This window comes from Monodon monoceros, unplaced genomic scaffold, assembly GCF_005190385.1.
Source record: "Monodon monoceros isolate NGI ecotype Baffin Bay Population unplaced genomic scaffold, NGI_Narwhal_1 Super_Scaffold_20, whole genome shotgun sequence".
In the NCBI taxonomy this organism is placed as follows: domain Eukaryota; kingdom Metazoa; phylum Chordata; class Mammalia; order Artiodactyla; family Monodontidae; genus Monodon; species Monodon monoceros.
Window position 1 is genome coordinate 104,205,468 of NW_021703777.1, and position 23,975 is coordinate 104,229,442.

A 23,975-nucleotide genomic window follows, 5' to 3' on the forward strand; every position below is an offset into this window, starting at 1 on the left:
TTAATAAACAAAGGGTTTACTTTACTCTTGACTATAATTCTGGAAAATAGCATATAATAAAGTTTGAATTTAAACTTTATTAAAGTTTGATTTTTTTTTTTCTGAAGATAACAGGCAACTCGAGTGACTCAGAAAAATTTCTTTCATCAAAAATACAGAGGTTAGGGGCTTCCCTGGTGGCGCAGTGGTTGGGAGTCCGCCTGCCGATGCAGGGGACACGGGTTCGTGCCCCGGTCCGGGAGGACCCCGCGTGCCGCAGAGTGGCTGGGCCTGTGAGCCATGGCCGCTGGGCCTGCGTGTCCGGAGCCTGTGCTCCGCAGCGGGAGGGGCCGCAGCGGTAAGAGGCCCGCGTACCGCAAAAAAAAACAAACAAAAAAAACACAGGTTAAACATGCTTATAATTGTTGAAAGGATTATTGCTTAGTTAATTAATCATTTATCTTTTTTTTTGGCCATGCTGCACGGCTCGTGGGATCTCAGTTCCCCAACCAGGGATCAAACCTAGGCTCACAGCAGTGAAAGCACGGAGTCCTAACCACTGGACCACCAGGGAATTCCCTCATTTAGCTTTTTAGAAATTGACGTATAATTAATAATATGAGATTTAGATATTAGCGAGGAGGGAAAACTTTGGTAATTATCTGTATAAAGAATGTGGTAGGCAGAATCCTCCCAAGATTCCTGTCACCTAGGTTTTAATTCAATCACTAGTCTAGGTACTACTGTACAGGAACTTTGCAGATGGAATTAGGTTGCTAATCAGCTGATCTTAAAGTAGGGAGAGTACCCCAAATTATCCAGGTGGGCCACCGTAGTCATGTGAACCCCGAAAGTAGAAGAGCAAAGCAGAAGAGTCAGAGATTCAAAGTATCAGAAGGACTAGGCCTGCTGCTACTAGCTTTGAAGATGAAGAAATGGGGTCATGAGCCAGGGAATGGTGGTGGCTTCTAGAAGCTAAGAACAACTCCTGGCCATCAGCCAGCAAGGAAACAGGGATCTCAGTCCTACAACTGCGTGGAATTAAATTCTTCTAACACCGGGAATAAGCCTAGAAATGGATTCTCCCCTGGGGCCTCCAGGGGAAATGTAGCCCCACCAACACCTTGATTTTGGCTTTGTTAGACCTGAAGCAGAGAAACCACCCAAGCCCAATAGGCTTTTGATTTATAGAACTATGAGATAATAAATTTGTGTTGCTTTAACCTGCTAAACTTGTGGCAATATGTTACAGCAACAATGGAGAGCTAATACTTTGCTGATGAATGAAAAAAAAAGGTTTTACATAAATCCTAACTGAACAAGACCAGCAACCATTAGTCTATATAAAGTCACACATATTTCATAAATTATTGGCACAGATATAAAATCTACCTTGATACCTCCTCAAAAAGGAATCTCTCATCAGTTTCAAATCTTGCACATTCTCCCCAAAGCGCCTACTTTCCTGTCTGGCCCTTAGTGGGCTTTGGGGAATTATGCTCTTGGAATGCTCTAACTGATAAAAGTGTTTTGCCCATTTGAAGGCTTGAATCACTCTAGCTTGTCCAGATAGTTTGTGCAAACAATGTGATTTATGTTGAACACCTGCTTCCTTCTGTGTGTGTGTGTGGGATGGTCTGGAGCATCATTAACTGCAATCAGTCACACAGGCATTATGTACCTTTGTGACCAACCCCCAATACAAATTCTCACTCCTAGGCTCAGGCCAGCTTCTCTAATAGGCAATACTTTGTGCATGTTGTCACAATTTTTGTGCTGCAGAAATTAAGGACATCTTTTACATCTCTCCTGGGAGAGAACTCTGGAAAGCCTGTGCCTGGTTTCCGCCATATTTTGCCCCATTGTTTTCTCTTTGTTGGATTTTGCTTTGCATCCTTTTGCTGCAATGAGTACAATGTAACCATGAGTATAATAACATCTGAGTCCTGTGAGTGCTTCTATTGAATCACTGAAGCTGGGAGTGGTCTTGGTGACCCCTGACACATCACAGTTCCCACCATCTCAGCCAAAATGATTTACTAATACGAAAGAGAACACCAAATATGACACTTGCCATAAGACTAAAAAATTTTCCCAAATCTTTAGTAACCAAATTGAGGTAGGCAGAATTCTAAGATGGTTCCCCAAATCCCTGTACCCTGATGTACACCTGGCATAATCCCCAAGACTATGAATATGATGGATTTTACCCTCATGATCACATTATATTCTATGGTGCAGCTGACCTTATCACACGAGTCCTTGAAATCTGGATCTAGAGATTAGAGACAGGAAATAAGAGAGATTCCAGGCATGAGCAAGATGTGATACAAGGGATATTATCCATTGCTGGCTTTGGAGATGGAGAAAGCCACATGATAAGGAATGCAGATGGCTTTCAGGAGCTGAGAGCAGCCCCTCATTGATAGTAATCAAGGAAACAGGGACCTCATTCCTACAGTTGCAAGGAACTGGATTCTGCCAACAACCTGAATGAGCTTAGAAGTGGATTCTTCCCCAGAGTCATGAGAAAGGAAATCGACAATTTGTTTCCTCGAATCATTCCATTTTTAAAGAAAATAATAAATCTCAGAAATAAATATATTTCCAAGAAAATCATAAACAAATTACCAAGATACATTTGCAATATACTTTCACCAAAACTCATTTGTTTGGGAAATATAATTATGACACGTGATTAAAATGAAGATAATAGGGAAATAGAATTCAAATTGCATGACTAAACTAAAAACATAATTAGTTCATTTAACAGTTAATTTATAACACATTAACTATATGCAAACTCTTATGCTAACAATTTCGGGAGACAGAAAAAGTAAAAAATGCTGTATGCATGTTAAAAATGTATAGTTAATTAAGGGAAAGTAAACCATACCTTCCTTAATTAAATAATTGCAAGGAAAACTATTATAATTTAGGAGGGGAAAGGTACCTTACAACTAGAGAGATACAATGTAATAAAGGAATTTGGAGGAGAAAAATACAATTTGTGCTTTGGTTCAGTGGTATGGTATAGAGGCAGACAGAGGTAAGTGAATTACTTGAAGAAGTGTTATGTACACTGTGCTATCTACATTGGGCAAAAAGACAGCTTGGTCTTCAACAAGGTATATTTCAATTCTCTGGCACTCAATTTCTTCAACCATATATTGGCAACAATGAAAATACTTGAACAATTTAGATACTCTGGAAGTAATTTAGAGAGTTTAAAGTCAGGTCCTATGCCTATAAAATGCATTTTCTTCACACACACACACACACACACACACACACACACACACACAAATGGAGAACCACAAAATGTTTTTGAGCAGGGAATGGATTCATCTATAACAATATTAATATAGCAGCAGAAAGTAGGAGTAACTGGAGTATGGAAAGACTAAAAGCAGGAAGACCAGTTAGGAGAATGCTGCAATGCAATAGTCAAGCTCTTTGTTAATGAAGCCTGAATTAAACAATGTAGAGGACAGCAGAGACAAGAGAAATATCACGGCGGTGGTATTAACAATACTTGACTGGCAAATAGGATAAACGATACAAGACAGGGAGAAAGCAAAAGATGGCTGCAAGATTCCATGCCTGGTGAAGACCATCTTTTTTTTGTATTATTTCTGTCTTTAAACAAGACAAGTAAAATTGGAAGAAAAATATACATCAGTTATATAAATCTTTAAGTTACTTGACTATACTGTGGTAATTTCAAATGCATTTTGAAACTAGGGCCCTTGAAGGCAAAAAATGTATGAGAGCCTTAACTTTTACCACCAGGTTATATTCTAAAATAAGAGTATCTACTACCTATTTCTGATGACTATGACCCGTGGCTCATTAGCCATCTGTGGAGCATATTCTAGAATGTGTTCAAAATTATTTGGCATATCTAATTCAGTGAGTAGGCAATCGTTTAATAGGGGCAAATAAAACTTACTCATTCGAGTAAGTCATATCATGTTTTCCATCAAGCTAGTGAACAGCTGCAGACATAGCCTGCTTCCCATCAAAGTCTCATGTATAACCTCTGCAATGTTGATGGTTCTCTGGTAAATTTTCAAAATCATAACCCTAAAAACATATGACAAACTACATTTTATTAAAGAAACTTGACTGCACTACTCACCCTGCCTTCACTTGCAAATGTAAGGACAATGCAGGAGCTTTACTGCAAGTGCCAAAACTCTGCTGAATATCTGTCTATGAACTATACTTGCTGGCACTTTTATAGATTAAGAAAAAGTACATGCTCTGAATAACACAAACAGGAAATGCTTTCCAAATAGCACCTAGACTTAAAAGACAAACCATTTCCCTCATGCTTGTTTTAATAGGAGTGACAAAAGGTATATCTCTTTTTTAACATTTTCTGGAAAATATTTTATAAATGAGATGAAATTTAAATTTCTCCACTTTTCAGTACCTTGAATCTAGCTTTAGGGTAGCAATTAAATAGATTCACAGGCACCAAATATGAGATGATTTCAAACAAATCTTTCAAACGCTGTACTTTTTTTCTTGAAATGTACTGGTTATAGGAGTTTAATTGAATTCCATGCTTCTATGTTTCCAGCAAATAATTTTGATCATTTAACTGAAACTGGAGAGGATACTGGCAAGAGAGAACTCTGGCACAAGTAACATATAAAAGCCACTGAAAAGAGAGAAGCTTTCTCCAAAATTAATTCCTCATATTCAAGCTTGAATAGACTCTAAAGAAAATGAGTTTTCTTTCAAACCAGGTTAGCAAACTACCCTCACAAATAACATTATTTCATAAAAGACTGACTCAATTATAAGCTCCAGGTCATAGCATAAAATTATTATTTTTGGTTTGGATAACATGAATTCTCAAAAGGGTTTTATGGCTATTAAAATTATAACAAGAAAGAACACTTAATTTTCTAGTGAGATCTGAAACCTCAAGATAGTCTTGAGTTACAATACATTTGTAATACGAATTACTACCATAATGTTTTAGTACAACATTGCTTAGTTAAGTGATATTAAATTTATCATGAAAAAAGTTAGTGAGTAAACTGATACAAGACTCTTCTCTAAGTTTCTAGTTTTCATTCCTCTATCCCCCATTCCACCAATTTTACAGAAGACGCAAAATTTTCTTCAAAATATAAATCCAGTAAGATATATGCCTTAAATGATGCTTAAGTTTGGACAATGAACTGCAAATAACTACCAGACAACTGGCAGCTTACAGTTTTGCAACAGTTAGAGACAGATGTACAAGTAAAAATCATGGATCTCAAATAGCAATCCCATCTAAATAGATTTCCTGTTTACTTTGCATCAGCCTTTCTTACAGGTGCAGGGTGCTTACTTTTGGCAGTAGGGGAAAGAACTGATTTATAAACCATAAGAACATCTTCTCACTTTCCATAAATAGATTATAGAATTAATTAAAACTGCAGCACATCAACCCTGCACATGAAACCTGCTCTGTTATTGGAGACTAATGTAATCCAAATATGTGGAAAGTCAAATAGTTTTCAACAAAGCTAATTTAGATGGATGGATCAGATAACAACTTGGAACTGAACCTGACAGAATCGTTTCTACTCAAAGGCAGTAAGTGCTGAATGTTATATCCCAAAATGAACAAGGAAAATATTGAATGTTAATCTATTACCAGAATGATTAAAAACAATACTTTACAAAAATGTTTAAAAATATCTCACTTGAAGAAATTACAAAGACCCATAAGACTACCATACATTCTATTTTAAATAAATGAAAAAGACCATGTAAATGTCATGAAAGACAGTATGAAATCTGCATTTAATCCTATTGATATTCTGCTACCTACTCAAAGAATATGCTTCCATCTATAACATTTTATCCTCATGAAGACATATATAAGGGCACTGAAGAAAGGTGGCTTCTTTATACCTTTACACTGTTGAGGCTACTGGTATCCATTGCTATGAGATTTATTATCTCTAAAACAACGATAAATGATGACAAGCACAGAAAAGTAAAACTTTTCATGAGCTAATGGATTTAATCTTATTGACAAAGCAATGGCAATTATATCCTTATATAGTACAATCAAAAGTAAATAAAGTAAAAGGGTAGAGTGTGGTAAAATGATGAAAATGGAAATTTGTCTTCTGAGTCACCAGCTTCTCTCTCCTTTAGTTCTCTTCAGTAAGTAAAGGAAGGACAGATATGGGCAAAGAGGGAAATGTGGAGATCAGAAGGAACATCCTACAATTACTACCACCCTGATGACAAGACCTACTCTACTTGTGGCTTATAAAGTCCTCTGGAATGGCTGGGAGCACAAGACCATGGGTAACATCAATTTACATGATGTAGAGCAATTCCAATCATAGCATAGCTATGTCCTCTGATACTTCTGGATATTCCCTTAATAATCTGTCCTCTTCATAGGGTGAACTTCTTCCTTTTTTCTGTCCCAAGTCCCCTAATGAGTATTGAATAATTTTAGGAACTTTATTTTCCAGTTAGTGTTAATGTTGATTTAGTATTTCATTCCTACCTTCTCCCTTTTTTTTTTTTTTTTGAGTACTTGTATGATCTCCAAGACTTCTGTGACAGCCAGACTCTAAGATGCTCCAATGCCCCCTGACTCCTGGGATTCACATTCTTGTGTCATCCTCTCCCACACTGAATAGAATTAATGGCTGACCTCTGTATCCAATGAGCTATAGCAATGTGTGGCTCCTCGGGAGAGGTCATAAAAGGCATTGCCGCTTCCACCTTGCTTTCTCTCATCTCTTAGATTGCTCACTCACCCACTCTGAGAAGCCAACCACCATACTGTGAGAATAATCAAGAGGTCTATGGAAAGGCCCTCAAGGTAGGGAGGAAATAAACCCCCTGTCAACAACTGGCACCAAATGAGTGAGCTAACTTAGAAACAGTTGACTGAATCCCCAGTCAAGCTTTCAGAAGACTACAGCCCCAGCTGATATACTGCAATGTCATGAGATCCTGAGCTAAAACCACCCAGCTAAATGTTCTTGAATTCCTGACCCAGGGAAATTGTATAAATTAATAAATGTTTATTATTGTTTTAAGCTGCTAAGTGTTGAGGTAATTTGTTAAGCAGCAATAACTAATTCATACTATTTCTTCTTATAGAAACAAAGAAATACAAACAAGTATGCCACTGGATGAAGCATCTTCATTAACAACATAACATTGTTGCTATATGAGAGACTCACAACTCAAGCCAAGTAAATAACTCAACAGGCTTTAAAAAATTTTTGAGGTATAACTTACATAGGCAAAATGCACACTCTTAAGTGTACACGTCAGTGAATTTTGACAAGTTTTGCAAGAACATGCACCATAAGTAATACCCTAATCAAGATGTAAAAATTTCCATTCCCCAGATAGTTCAGTCAAGGCTATTTTGAATCAGTACTTGTATTGCCCTCTTCCCAACCAGAGTCAAGCACTATTTTTATATCTATCACTGTAGATGAGTTTTGATTGTTCTAGAACTTCATATAAATGGAAGAATATGATTTTTGTGTCTGGCTTCTTTTGCTCAGCATAATATTTCTAAGGTTCATCATGTTGTTGTATCAGTAGTTTATTCCGTTTTATTGTTGATTAATATACCACAATCTGCTTACCCATTCTCCCATTGATGGACACTTGAGTTCTTCCCAGTTTGGGGCTACTATGAATAAAGTTTCTGGGAACATTCTTGTGCAAATATTTTGGTGGGCATGCATTTTTCATTTCTCTTAATTAAATGCCAAAGCAGGGCTGGGACTACAGGGAGGCAAATGATGTACCTCTTGGGCACAAATTTAAGGAGATCCTCTACCTAGGACGAGGATTCCTGGATCATAAAATAGACGTTTCTAAAACAACTTGCCTTTAATATTATAGCACTGAATTTTACACTTAGACTTGTCATGGGTTCTTCTGTCAAAAAAATCTACCATTTAAGTAATGGGGAATAGTAGGTTAATATACTAGTATAATATATTAGTATAAGAAAACATATGCTTATAAAGGCAATTGATTAATATATTATCACATGTAATTCATATTAAATAAAATATAAAGTTGACAATAACTTCCTCTAGAATGATCCCTAGTTCAAGTAAAACTCCCTGTTCTACAGATATGGAAAATGATTAAGAGACCGGTCCAAGGCTGCCTAGCTAGTTAGTGGCTTTTTCATCATACATATTGCATTGTAAATCTTTATACAAATTTAACCCAAACTCAGTTAAAATTCCTAAAGACATGACTACAATTGGTTTTCAATTTTAATGTGAACTAGCTTTCACAGAGAACTTTTTCTTTTTTTTTGCATTGGTGGCCTATAAAGTGTAAATTTAAACTGGTGGGCAAAGAGTAATATGTTCTTAAAAAAATACAATTAAAGATTTGTGACATGCAAAAATTATACCTATAAGAACATATTTACTAAGTTAGGTTAAATATATAGAAAAGTCACTTTTATCACCATGGTCAGATTTAGACTTTTCTAAAAAAGCAAGTGACGCAACTGGATACTTGATATCTGCATCTTTCATTCCAGCGACCACTTAAAACCAAACCATTTAAAGTAGCAAGGAAAGTACTTTTATTCAATTTATTTGTTTTGCTGCTATTAAATTACTACCATTTAGTAAGATACACATTTTTCCTCCCATGCAAAAGATTTACCTTCATCTATAATATAGCAATGATTAAAGAGTATTGACTAAGAATAAGAATATTTCCTTAATCTAGGATGGATAATTACAATCCTATAAAGGCTCATGGCAAATATTTTTCATTGGTTTAGTACAACTTAATTCATTAAAGAAACATTTTTCATAACTTTAAGATAATTTCTGAAAATCTGTTAAGAAGCTCATTTAATAGTATATTTGTAAGAAAGTTTAGACCACTTTTCTTGCCAAAAATGCCTTAGAAAGTAAATTTCATGTGTCACTGAAATAACTGAATTTATACTTTTTTTTTTTTTTTTTGCGATACGCGGGCCTCTCACTGTTGTGGCCTCTCTGGTTGCGGAACACAGGCTCCACACCCGCAGGCTCAGCGGCCATGGCTCACGGGCCTAGCCGCTCCGCGGCATGTGGGACCCTCCAGGACCGGGGCATGAACCCATGTCCCCTGCATCAGCAAGCAGACTCTCAACCACTGCACCACCAGGGAAGCCCCTGAAATAACTGAATTTAAACTGTATGATTATATTCCACCCAAGCCATGATTATTATTTCTCTCTATTCTTCAATCTAGCCTTCTACACAGTTCACTATGCCCTATGTCCCTAAGAATACCAGTGCCCTGTGAGAAGTTACCATGTACTTCTCTCAGGAAATACTCTTAAAACTCAGCTAGAGAAACGCTTGGTACTAAAAAGATTTCAAATTTTCCTGTATATCCTCTTTAGTAATTTTTTGTCAAGTACTTTTCAGAATGCTTACCTCACAAAAGCTGAACACTGGATAATGTCAATGTTGAATTTCTATGAGGCCTGTGAATTAAATTTCCTAAAGTGAAAATTTACACCTGGATTTTATCATTAAGCAAGTAACAGAAGAAACTAAAATCCTGTAGTTTCTAGTTAAAATGCCTTTTGTTTGCCAATTTCTGCTTTTCATGTAATTGTCCTGATATTATACAGTACCTCACGGGTTTCCCTTCTCGAAGCAAGTCTTCTAGACTCTGTTCACAGTGTTCAGCCACCACCACCAGTCTCTCTGAGTAAAAAAAACACCAACTCCACTTGATATTTGATTAACACAATGTTTTAATAACAAAATAATATACCCCACTAAAGTTATTAACATATAGTACAAATGATATTTTAAAAGAGCTTTTCAAAGTCTACATTAACTACATAAAAATCAAATATGTAGAATAACAGGATAAATGTGTAATAAAACAACACATTAAATAAAAATTTCTTTTCATCTTGTGTTTTTCTCTAGAATTTCTCCCATGTGCATCAGGAAAAACAGCTGGAAAAGTTTACCTTTGGCAAAAAGAAGTAATCCTTCTTCTGACACAGACTAGGAGAAGAAAAAGCTTGGATGAAGATATAAAGAAATTTTGAAGTGAAGGGGAAATTGGGAGCTAGGGACAAATTGTCTTGACGGTCTGGTTCAAATATAAGGTTTTTGAAACTGAGTTCAGAAATTTGAGAAAAGTAGAAATGTTCTGAATCATGACTATGGAGAAAGAACAGAAAATCAGCTTGGGGTTACTTGTAACATCATGGGGCTTGCTGAGATTAGTAATAATATAAAATCTGGGTGGGCACAATCTATATCATGATGTAATTTTTATTTTCCAACAGATCAACTGTTTAAGAATAAGACAGCACAGTTTTGAAGGTCTATACATTTTTAATGTAATCATCAGGTACCTAGTGACTAACACGTTGTCTGACACAGCAGCAGATCAACAAACTCTTTTCCTTTTTAGATGAAAGAATGTAAGAGGAGTGAGAGAAAAGCACAACTGGGCTCACAAGTGGTTGGAGATTTGATAAGGTTATTTCAGGAGAAAGAAACCGGGGTACTATGAATATCTATGCAAAATGAGTTCTAAAAAAGGAAGAAGGTAAACACATAATACAGATGGCAAGCTAGGACCAGATAAAGAAGTAAAGGTGAAAAGGGACCAGAAATAGTGATAACTGCAAGGAGGTTTGGTGAAAATGAAAAACGGCAAAGGTAGAAAAATGAGAGTAGAAGATGGGAAGGACTGATTCAAGGTATGGTCTTGCCTGCTGGGAGGAGAGATGAAGGACAATGGTACACAGGCAATCATGTGAGGTGTGAGGGCAGGATATTGTATGGGTCACATCTTGGAAGCTCAAACTGAGGTGGTGGCATTATATAGAATGATCTGAAACACAAAATTTTAAAACTATAAATGAAAACTATCACTTTCAGAAAAAAACTCCAAGTGATCTAAACAGGAACTTAAAGAAAATTAAATTTGAAAGAACATTTAATGAGGGGAAACAAAGGAATAAAATAGGAAAGAAAGTTGAGATAAAAGTTCTAGTTCTTCAATTCAATAAAGAAAACAGCATGCAAAGTTGAACTCCAAGCAATTTAGCACAACTGTGAAGTTCTAGAAGGAAAAAGTAAATAATACTGTCAGAAAACCAAAATGGGAAGCAGCATTCCTTTGCTTTCCCTCTTACCACATTTTGTCAATTTTCCTTACACCTATCTGGCTACCTCTCCTCAGTCTCCTCTGTAGACTGGTACCTCTTCTACCCAAATTTAAATGCTTCTAGTGCCTCCACCTTTGATTCTGGGTCTTCAGACTGTGTTTTCTCCTTATTTACTTCCAAGGTTGAAAGACTCTTAAATTTTATCTCAAGCCCAGAACTCTCTTCTGAACTCCAGGCTTTTATAGCCAGTTTCTCACTTTAATATAAAAGTTACCTCAAACACAACAGGACTCAAACTGAATTTCTATTTTGCTCCTTAAGCCTTTCCCTTTAGTACTGTTTCAGTAAATGGTACCACTATCCTGCCAGCTGCTCCAGCTACAAATTTAGCAGTAATCTCCCTTTCTCAAATCCAAAGAAAAAGCCCTGCTCTTTCTATTTCCCAAATGTTTCCAGAATCTGTAAAGTTTGCTCCATCTGCCACAATCTGGGCCCAATCCAACATCATCCCTCGTTAGATTACTACAACAATCTCTTAACTAATCTTCTCATATTAATTCTTATTCCCCCTCCAACATATTTTCATATTAAAACCTAAGTGATAATATAATAATTAATAAATCTGAATACGTTAACTCCCTGTCTAGCTTTATTTTTTGTTATTTTGTCTGTCACTCACCAACTTCCAGTTACACTGGTCTTCCTTCCCCTTTCCTACCTTAAAATACTAGCACATGGATTCCCATTGCCTAAAATGATCTTCCTTGTTCCTCCTCCCAGTTAACTCCTATCATGAAACATAGTGGTTAAGAGCACAGACTATTCTGTCTGGGCTCAAATTTTAGGTTTAATACTCATTAGTTATGTGACCTTGGGGGAGTTTGCTAACCTCTCTATGCCAAGGTTTCCTCTTCCGTAAAACAACAGTACCTACCTCATAGAGCTGTTGTGAGGTTGAAATGAGTTAATACATAATAAGAACCTGGCACATAAGAAGCCCTAAGAGTTAGCTATTATTATTATTCATTACTCAGTTAAATATGATTTCCTCCAGGAACACTTTCCTGGTCCTCCCAAATCAATTTGCTCCTCCTATCATATAATCTATTCCACAATGTACTTTTCTTTTGTAGCACTTATTTCAACTCCTAAAGATCTGTATACATTTTTATCTAATGCCTTTGTTCTCTACTAGATAATGCATTTCATGATGGCAGGAAGGATATTGGTCTTGTTTAAAATGCATCCCCAGTGTCTAGAATTATACCTCAAACATATAAGCAACTAATTAAAAAATACTTGTTAAATGAGTTAACTTGAGCAAAGGCTCAATGTAGCCATTAGAAATGAATGAGTCTCACATAATGACAGTCATTGTCTAAACAGAAGTGTGTCCTGCACAGGAAAGTATATGCCTATGTTGTAAACTAGGCATAATAACACCACAATAGTACTGATTTTAATGTAAAACAAAACCATCAGAATATGTTAAAATGTGCATACCCCATTAATGAATAATTTTTAATTATATATTCATAAGTCTCCATATCTATGAAGGATTTTCAAAGTGTTTGGCATTAGCCTAAAGTTTGTCAGGCTTAAAATGATTTAGGGAAAAAAAAAATATCAGGCTTCTTCAGGAAACTCCTTCAAAATATCATAAGCCAGAGTTTGCCAAAGCTTTAGGATATTATGGACCTTTAAAGTATTACTGTAAGACAGCAGAACCATAATCCTTGGCAGAATATCAAAGATTCTCCCAGAGGTAATAGAGTGTATACCAAAACAATGTTTCCAATATGAACCAGTTTTTTCAAAATATCGTTAGAGAGTCTTCATTCTGAAACTCACGGCCACTATTTGAAAATAACTTCTGTTTGTTATAAAATAATATATTTCACAGAATAAAATATGACAGAAATATTTGAGAATCATAATGTGCCAAATATAAGTCAGCAATGTAGTGGCATTATTTATAAAAAACAAATGTGACACCAAGATGAGCTTTAAAGAGTAGAACATACAAGAACCGTGAAATAATCTTTCTTCTAACAAATAGTTGAATGCCAAGTATAACTGTAGTGTACATACAGTTTGAACTGTATGTTTTAAGTCAATGCTAAGAAATGGAAGAGAGTACAGTATTAAGCAAGACAGATAATAAAGTAGTTGAATAAAAAGAGGGACTAAAACAGACTGAAAGATTAAAAGAAACTTTTTTAACTTAAAGAAAGAGGTAAATTGTAAATGCGTTAAAACATGAAAGGTTATTAGAATATAGTTACTGCATCATTCTTTTGTTATTCACATTAAAAACTGAGACTAGCTCATTACCTTTTAAAGAGAATAAATAAATATTTATACAGTAAAACTGATAAAGAAAAATTCTGTGCTTAAAAAACAGTATTGTTACTAGGTTACTGTGATTGTCAGTTTTACGAGTCAACACGGCTAGGCTATAGTCTCCAGTTATTAAAACACTAATCTAGGTGTTACTGTGAAGGCATTTAATAAATTAAATCTACAATTAGTTTACTTTAAGTAAGGAAGATTATCCTAGATAATCTGGGTGATCCTGATTCAATCAGTTGTAAAGGCCTTAAGAGCAGAATAGACTCTTCTCTGGAGAAGAAACTCCACACTTGGACTGTGACTTCAGCTGTTGTCTAAAATTTCAGCTTGTCCTTGATGACCTGCCCTATGGATTTCAGATGAGTCTACCCAACCCCCAAATCACATAAACCAATTCCAAGCAATTAATCTATATCTGTGTAGCTATCTAGCTATCTATCTCCTACTGGTTTTGTTTCTTTGATGGAACTCTAAACTGATATAGACACTTAGGTTGAAATATATATGCAGCTAGAGATATAGAATACATTATTTTATAGGTTCTTAACAATTCTATTATTCTCTACCTAAATTTCAAATCTATTAGTTAAAATAATTTTGTTCTTGATTTTCCCAGCAATAAACAAAAGATTTCTGGGTAACCAATACCAAATAAAATGGAATGTATTACCATTTATAATCCTTATTCTGCTTCTAAAACTGCTGAGATTTCAAGTTCAAAAGAAAAAGATTAAGTTAACTTAAGTATTTTCATGCTTTATTGGCTTTTTTCTTTTAAAGATATTTTACTCAACTTCTCTTTAATAAATCAAGTGCACAAATTCTAATGTACACTATTCTTGAGTTGAAATACATTATTCTGCTGAGCTAGCAAGAAACTAACATCATCTTGAATCAGTTTTGAATGATCCATAGGAAACACTGACAGCCTGACTTCTGAACTAACCTAACATGTAAAAACATAATGTTAGTAAAACAGACCACATGTCACACATTACTCCAAGTAAAAAGCGAAAGGTGGGGAGGTGGGGGACTAACAATGACAAATTGTGAGATATCTGTATAGTAAGAACAGAATAAAGGGGGGGAAAGGAACCAAAATCAAAATTCTTTGAGGAGACAATTAAGTGGAGTCCAAACCAAAATCATGTGGTATTAAATCATCGAGAAATATGTGTTGTTCACTAAGGAGACTGTTGAGTAGAGCCTTTTCAAACTTTTCAAACTAAATTCAACTGAAATGACTGGGATGTTTTGGAACAAAAAGACCTTCACATCGACACTTATTCTAATTTATTTACACCTTATGAGGCATACAACTTTTCAGGACAATGAACATTGCCAATAGTTAAAAAATAATCAAATTCCCTAACCTTTTGACAATCACTGATATTTTCATTCCAGGCAGCCAAACTTAAAATATATGAATTTTACACACATCCATGACCTGTGTGTCCCTAGAAGAAAGGGCTGCTGAGATCCAGGAGCAGGGAAAGCAGGGGAAACAGAGTAACCAGCAATATGGTGGATGGGCCTAAAGAGACTACCTAGATGTTGAGCTGGGTTCTACATTAAGAGAGTCTAACAGTGTCTAAGGAGATTAGTTCCTATCTCACATTTATAACTAAAAAGATGGTTCCTGGGCAGTTAGCAGTTGTGTTCCCCAAAGGGATAATGTCATAAGGTTTTTCCTAGTTTAGTGTTTACAGGGCCTCATTTAGATAGTGGGATGAAAAGAAGGAGCTCAAGAAGTATCTAGGACTACTGAGTCAATTATCCCATGAAAAGAAAGCCTAGGGAAAACTGGACAGAGGCAAGACTGCAGTCATATGAAGTGATGCTCCAAACAGGCTTCCAGACACAGTGGGAAGAAATAAAGGGCACTTCAGGATACAAGGATGAAGAAGTCCTAAGAACTGAGTAAAGTGGCAAGACTTTGGGAAGACAGGCATACTCCAAATTTGCAGATGTAAAACAGCAATACTAATTATGGTTACTCGCTACAGACGATAATGAGGGTCCACTATATTGCTAAGTTTGGAGTGATTTTGGAACTAGGTCAACCCCACAAGCGGAAATTCTTTAGTATTTGTAATTGGATTGGCAGGGTGGTGTTTGAGGCATTCAGGGATTGACCATATCTATCAAGTACTCGGTTATATAAAAAGCCCCAAATGAGTTCTATAATTTAGTTAACGTCATTGAAGCCATTTATCAAATAAAAACGTTAGCAAAAGGTTTTTTGTTAGCTTGTTTTTAAACAACAAACTTGCCAGAAGTTACTTAATTGCTTTGTGCCTCAACTTCCTTATCTGTTTCTACCTCATGGTAAGGTTGTAAGCATTAAGTTAATTAAAATATGTAAAGCTTAGAATACTGCCTAATATATAATAAACACTCAATAAATATTAGCCATCAATAATATTTATTACAAAAAACATTTTCTACTCAGTCTAGAAAACTTTCAGAGCAAGTATTTTTTAAGAGGCATAACCTTGAAAGTATCATTTAGCCTGTTTTTCAGCAAAACAATAAAGGAAATACAGTTTGCATTTTTTGAGCGTCTTTATTAATGTTAGGTTGAAACACCTGAAAATGCCATTTTTGTAGGAATAAAAACAGGGTAATATCAGCAAGTATATAGGGTTAACTTTCATAAATCATTTTGTTAGAAAAATTAAATATATTTCAGTGAGATGCATTTAAAATAATTCTAAGAAATGGAACCTCAGCATGCAATTAAGCTTTCAAAACTAATTTTAAAATAATTAAAATATTGCTAACATAAGCACCTTCAAGGGGTGCTACAGATTGAACATTTGTGTCCCCCCCACCCACATCCATATGTTGACACCTAATCCTCAGTGTGATGGTGTTTGGGGGTGGGGCTTTGGGAGGTGTGATCTTACAAAAGAGGCCTGAGAGAACACCCTTCCCGCTCCCACCATGTGAGGTTACAGTGAGAAGATGGCTGTCAATGAAGAAGCGGGCCTCACCAGACGTGGAATCTGCTGGTGCCTTAATCTCCAGAACTGTGAGAAATAAACCTTTCTTGTTTATAAGCCACTCGGTTTATGGTGTCTTATTTTAGCAGCCAGAATGGACTAAGATACAGGCTACCGAAGAAAAAAAGGCAGTAAACATCTTCCCGGTGAAACACTGACTTTTTAACCAATACAGTTCAACTTTTCCAAATGAAATCCTGTATGAAAAGACTAATGCAGCTCCAAAGAGGTAAAAAAATTAGTGACTCTCTTTTCATTTGAAGAAACTTAACCCAAATTATTACTTTCAATCATAAAATACACTCTCATAAACAATTCTAAAGTTTCTAACTTTAGAACTTTCATTTCCTTCTTAGAGAGGTGAAGAAATGCTTGAGAATAGGTGGCTTCCCTGAAAGGGAAAATTAAAAATCTTGATTCTGAGATCTAGGAAATATGAATCATTCAAATGTAGTAAGGAAAACTCAAATAATGCAGTTTGGCTAGAGTGAAAGGTTAAGGCACTTGTACACACACATACTGATTACTTTATATGTTTACAATGTATATTATAACCTAACCAGGGTAACAGGGTAGAGAACACAAAATAGGAGACAACAACAGCAACTTACCATGCTTTCCCCGAGAAATATCCACATACTGGCACAGTCTGGGGTGCGTGATGGTCTTAAGGATTTGAAAGCGCCCTAAAATTTTGATGGAATTTGGTGTGAGAGGAAGCCCATTGCTCCCACAAACATCATGTGGCAGAGCAGAGGCAAAGAAGGTAAAGGCACCCATTTCAGCATCCTTCAAGGGAAACATTTTTGGAGTCCTAGATCTTCCAAGATAACCTAGAAAAGGAGAGAAGTTTTTGATAGATCAACTAGACCTAAAGCCAGTGTTTTCTGACCTTAAACATGATAACTAATATAACTTGGAGGAAAATGCCGATCTGTACACTTTACAGTTAAAAAAAAACGTTAAAAAATTTCAAGACAATATCAAAGAGGAAAAACCACCCAATCATGAATTTATATTGCAGCTCTAAATCAAAATCAAAGATTTTCAATGGCATATAAAGGAAAGACAGAACATTCCCTCTACAAGGATGTCTGACAGTTCTAAGAGTTTAGAGGAAGTTCGTTATTGCATATTCATATCAGTATCTCTTTACCTAAAGCTTGAATAACCCACAGAGTTTCCTTTTTCAGAGTGAGGGGAGTCAGGAAAAAGGAAATAAGGATACCAACCAGAAACTTTAAATAATCAAGGGCCCTATTAATAGTATAAAAATTAAACCAGATAACAGACAGCACTATAATGTTACTTAACTAATCAATTTTTGTTTCTGTGCTAGGTTCTTTACAAGTGATGTTTTAATCCCCTCAATGATCTTGACAGATGTTATTGCCTCTAGGTTAGAAATAGATGTTCTATGTGTAGATCCTGAGGGGTCCTAGCAGCATAGATTCCAGAGCAAATGGTGTCCCAGAGTTTTATCATGGAGCAGCCTGAAGATTAAAAAACTTGCTCCAAAATCTGAATCACATTATGACAACCACAACAAAAAAGGTCCTCCAACAAAAAATATCTCTCTCACCCACGTGTCTCATGAAAAAGACATTCCATTGGTCAAGCATTGCATTCTTCTCTTCTCAGCTTTTACAATAAAAATCTGGAATTCTAAATCAAGTTAACAGACTGCTTTTCATATGCCTGCCCAGAAACCTCATTAAAACATTAAAAAGAACTGTTTTAAAATGTATAAACTCATAACAAGGAAGAGAACAGAAAAAGGCCTTGAGCTGATGAAAGACTTCAAGAAACTCCTGTAAAGCATTTTGCATATAGAAGAGTATTGTCACAAGAAACAGAAAGAAGGAAGCTACAACCTATGATACAGTCAAGAAGTTTTGCTCAGCCTCTTCAGTTCAGAGGCTTCAGATTCATAGAAGGCAGGAACAATGGTGAACAGCAGCAGTCAGAAGAAGGTTTGAAATGAAAAAGATAATTTGAAAGGCTGAAGAACAGAAGAGTCAACCCTGCCACCAGCCCCCCAGTATTGGCCAGTTATTTTTTTGTTTGTTTGGTTTTTGTTGTTGTTTTTTTGCTGTACGCGGGCCTCTCACTGTTGTGGCCTCTCCCGTTACGGAGCACAGGCTCCGGGACGCGCAGGCTCAGTGGCCATGGCTCACGGGCCCAGTCGCTCCACGGCATGTGGGATCTTCCCGGACTGGGGCATGAACCCCGTGTCCCCTGCATCGGCAGGCGGACTCTCAACCACTGCACCACCAGGGAAGCCCCTGGCCACTTATTTATCCTCTAAGCAAAAGAAAAACAAAAAACAAAATGGTTCATCCCTAAAGGAATAAAATAAACTGTGTGAGAATTACAATAAATAGTTGGTATGAGCACTGTGGACAAAAGCAAACTCCTCTTAATTCTGGAATTTGTAAGACCCCAGTTAAGATCTGGCTGTCTACCAAGCCATCCTAAAACAGGGTATTCCAGTCAACAAGCCTATCCACATACAAAATGCTCCCAGATAGTCTTCCTTAACTCTTAAATGAGGAACTGTCCAGGAATCATCAGATAGTTGAGGAAAGACTATAGCATAAAGGGCAAAACATAAAATAAACCAAAAAAAAAAATCTGCCCTGGATGCAACCAAAATAATTTATGAAAAAAACCCCAAACCAAAACTAACTCTAATAAATTTAGAAAGTTTTGAGAAAATTTTGAGAAGATATTATACCAATTATATAAAAAAGGAGGTATGGAAAAACATATTTTATAAAAGAATGAAAAGGAATTGCCAACATACATGAGAAGATAAACCTCATTAATATTCAAGAAATTGTTCATTAAAATCACATGAGAATTTATACCTGTGAGACAGTAAAAATTAAGAAATCTGATAATACACAATGTTAGATTATGGAGAAACAGAGTGTAAATTGGTACAATGACTTTGGAAGACAGTTTGACACTATTTTGTTCCTGCAGAAACTCCTACACACATACACAAGCAGAAACCAAGAAAGATCAGGGTGGTACTGTTTCTATTATCTCTAAACTGGAAACAACTTAAATGTCCACACACAGGTGAATGGCTAAATAAACTGTGGTACATTCATTTGATGGAAGAACACACAGGATGGAAAACAAGCAAACTATAGCAACATTTAATAATATAGATGAATCCTAGAAATATAATGTTGAGCAGGAAAAAAAGTCACACAAAACTTATGCCAATATTCATAAAATTCAAAAACCACAAAAGCTAAATAATAAATAATTCAGGAATACTTACATATGAGGTAAGAATATATTCAAAACTTAAAGGAATTAAAAAAAAAAACTGAGGCTAGTGTTACCACTATATGAAAAACAGACATAAGATTAGGGAATAACCCATAAGAAGCTTCAAAAATTTTGAGTAATATTCTTATTCTTAATTGGCGGGTTAAGGTGTTCATATTATTATTATGCTCCATAATTCCCATATTCTATATCTCTATCTATTTATATATATGTGCTATATACAATATATTTCATAAAAATTTTAAATTTTAAAATGAAAAATATTTTTAAATACAATGAATTGATTTTCAACAAAGGCCAATGAATTCAATAGGAAAAGGATAGTCTTTTTAACGAATGGTGCTAAAACAAGACAACCACATGGGAAAAAATTAACCTCAACTCCTACTGCTACATCCACAAAAATCTGATATGGATTATAGACCTAATTGTAAAAGCTAAAACTGTAAGTCTTCTACAAAAAAAACCCCCAAAAAAACACAGAATATTTTTGCAACCTTAGGATAGGCAAAGATTTCTGAAGCAGGATAAAAAAAAGCCATAAAAAACCAACTTTATAAAGTGGGGTTCATCAAAATTAAAAACATTGCACATCAAAAATCACATTTGAGAAAATAAAAATCCAAGCCAAAGTTAAGAAAAGTATTATTTATATCTATATATAACATTTTTATCAAATAGATGTATATGTATTATATGTATGTTTGTATATATGATAATAGACTTAGAATATATAAAGAATGCCTACAACTCAATAATAAAAAGAAAAACAAAAATAGGTAAAAGTCTGAAACATGTATTTTTCACAAAGAAGGAATACAAATAGACAATAAGCACATGAAAAAGTTCTCAATATAATTAATCAGCAAGGAAGTGCAAATTAAAAGCACAACAATATACCATTTCACACCTACCAGAATGGCTAAAATTGGAATGACTGGCAATATCAAGTGTTGAGAAAAATGTGGAACTGGAGCTGATACTCTGCAGCTGATGGTAGTGTTAAAATGACACAAGAACTTTGAAAAACTGTTTGGAAAACTGTCCTAAAGTTAAAAATACCCCTTATGGCTCAGAAATTCCACTCCTACTCGGTACTTACCCGAGAAAACTTAAAATATTTGTCCATAAAAATACTTGTACAAGAATGTTCACAGAAGTTTTACTCATAACAGCCCCAAACTGGAAGCAATGTAAACATCATACAAGTGAACTGATAAACAAGTTGTAGCATATTCAACCAATGAAATGCTATTCAAAAGCAACAAAAAAGGAACAACCATGCCAAAATATGGATGTATCTCAAAAATATTATGTTGATGAAAGCAGTAGACACATAAGAGTGTATATATCCTATGGCTCCATTTAAATGTAGTTCTAGAACTACAGTTCTAAACTATAGTGATAAAAAAGAGAATTGTAGTGCCTTGGCTGGGTGTGTGTGGGGGGTGGGGACAGGATTGGAGAGGGAAACGTAGGAACTTTCTGGAGTAGTCCAAATGTTTCACATCTTGATTCAGGTGGTGTTTGTCACTTTTGTTCACATGTATCAAAACTCCTCAAACTGATCACTTAAAATCAGTGTACTCTAATATATGTAAATTTCATCTCATTTAAAAAAAGAAAATGAAACAAAATTAAGAGAATATGAGAAAATAATAATTTTAAAAGTTAGTGCTTGGTACTTAAACATATGATTACCAAACTAGATAGAAGTGTTAGAAAATAAAATTGAGACAATTACTCAGAACATGAAGCAAATGGGCAAATAGATAAAAAAAAGCATAACAGAAAAGTTAACACACATAGTGAATCAACCCAAGAATTCAACAACCACCTTATAGGCATTTCAAAAAAGGGAACAGGGAAAAATAAAGGAGAATAAATTACAAAAGATGGGAGAAAATTCCCCACAATTGAAGGGAAATATGTACCTTCAAATTAAAAAGGCTTCTAATTTCAAGGAGAATAAATGAAAAAAGACCGAAATGGAGACATTTATCCTAGCTCCATCGAATGAGTTAACTGCAAGGAGAATAAACTCAGACCAAGACATGCCATGACAAATTTTCAAAGCATCAAGCATAACTAAAAATTTAAGTCATTTCAGAGAGAAAACAAATAGTTCAGGCATCAACAAATCAAGATCAGACACTCATTCTCATGAGCAACAACAGAAGTTAGAAGATGGTGAAGCCTTGAAAAGTTGGAAGAAACATAATTTTGTTTCTTTACCCAGCCAAACTATCATTCATAATAGCAAAATAATAATTTACAACTATGCAAACATTAAAAAATAGAATCACCATCCACATACCTTCATGAACAAGTTTCTTTAGGATGTATTCTAACAAAACAGAGGAGAAAACCAAATAATAAAAGACATGGAGTTAAGAAACAATGTATCTTACTCAAGAATTCAATGAATATAATCCAGTATAGAAGCTGCACCAAAGGACTAGAAAGTAATCTGTTCCAATTAAACAGAAGGTAATTGGGCTCCAAGGGGAATGTCTTCAAGCAGAGTAAGGGAGGTTCTCATACAAAGAATGAGAGGATGTGAATAAAGCACATGCATCTTTTCCCTCAAAGAAAGTGCAAAGTACTCTGTGAAAGTGAGGAGAGCCAAAAGCTACATAAGAAGTATATAATCCAAAAAATTAAGCACATTTAACTATGGCATAATTGTTGTTATTGGAGAGGAAGAAAGAGTAATCAGTTGGATGTTAATATTACAAATCTTCTTGTTAGAGTGGTACAAAGGTCATGAAATTAAAACATTGGGAAGGAAATGTATAATAGCATACGTCTTGGCTCAGCACTGAAGATTATTTACAAAGCTATAATATTGTAACATTTTACTAGTTTTTAAACACATAAACAAAGCAAAAAACAACTGCAGTTAAGAAATATACTGTAACTATTAATAACCTTGACAACGTACAAGTAAAGGTCCACCTAAGGAAAGGTGGGAATGGATGCAGTTTCTGTGGCGGTAAGGGAAGGTAGAGTCTCTACTTCCCTCATTTTACAAAATAAGGAGCCAAATATAAGTATTTTCAAAAGTTCATATGAAAAAAATTAAGTTTAAATATATTACTTAGAATTCTAAAATTAACCAATATGAAAACTAAAAATTGTGATAACGATTCAAAAATTTGTAGAAGAGGGCTTCCCTGGTGGCACAGTGGTTAAGAATCCACCTGCCAGTGCAGGGGACACGGGTTGGAGCACTGGTTCGGGAAGAGCCCACATGCCGTGGAGCAACTAAGCCTGTGCGCCACAACTACTGAGCCTGCGTTCTAGAGCCCGTGTGCAACAACTACTGAGCCCACGCGCCTAGAGCCCGTGCTCCCCAACAAGAGAAGCCACGGCAATGAGAAGCCCACGCACAGCAACGAAAACCCAATGCAGTCAAAAAAAAAACAACAAAAAACCCACAACATTGTAAATCAACTGTATTTCAATAAAAATTATTAAAAAACAAACAAAAAAATTGCGGTAGAGAGGTTGTGGATGTTGTGGCCTATCTTAAGAAGTCAATTAAAATAAAAAGAATTAGCAGTTTAACTTGTTCAACATACAGACCTAAAATTAGAAAAGGTTAAAAATGATTATCTCTGAAGTAACAGAACTGAGGGTAGGAAGGAAGAGCCTGAGCTGTTGCATTTTATTAGGCAGTCCTTTTATTCTATGCTATTTGATCTTCCATTAGATACTTCTGTCACTTAGACAACTAAAAATCAAATAACCAAATAAAGAAAATGCAAATAATTCAAAACGATAAAACCGTAGCTGGCGTTAAACATTTCGTCAGTGTTCTGCTTCAACTACCTCTTAGATGGGTGCACATAAAAAGGTTCACACATAACAAATACACAGCCATAGATTTTTTTCCACTTGGTGAGTGGAAGAAAGCCAGTGGAAAAAACAGCTGAGGTGAGAGATTAGTTGAGGAAAAAACAACAACATAAGGAGTTGGGTTTGAAAATTCATTCATTCAACAAATATCCTGAAGCTCGTATTTTAAGTCAGGTGTTTTTCCAGCTTCGGGGCCACCAGTGAACAGGACACAATATCCGCCCTCAAAGAACTTTAAGTGGAAATGCATCACAAAAGGAAAAAGGTAAAAAAATAGGGCAAAAGATGCATATTTCGTTACGAATAAA

At 35.4% G+C, this 23,975-nt stretch overlaps 1 protein-coding gene across 2 annotated transcripts in view; it reads right to left on the reverse strand.

Moving 5' to 3' along the window:
- Nucleotides 1–23,975, reverse strand: part of TBCK (TBC1 domain containing kinase) — a 228,335-nt gene that overhangs the window by 203,522 nt on the left and 838 nt on the right. For both annotated transcript variants that reach the window (XM_029235214.1, XM_029235215.1), the window contains exons 2-3: nt 17,112–17,333; nt 9,641–9,713 (exon numbers count right to left, since the gene is read on the reverse strand). In XM_029235214.1, coding sequence (XP_029091047.1) covers nt 9,641–9,713; nt 17,112–17,304 — 266 coding nt within the window. In that variant the 5' untranslated portion in view covers nt 17,305–17,333. The remainder of the gene's footprint in view (nt 1–9,640; nt 9,714–17,111; nt 17,334–23,975) is intronic.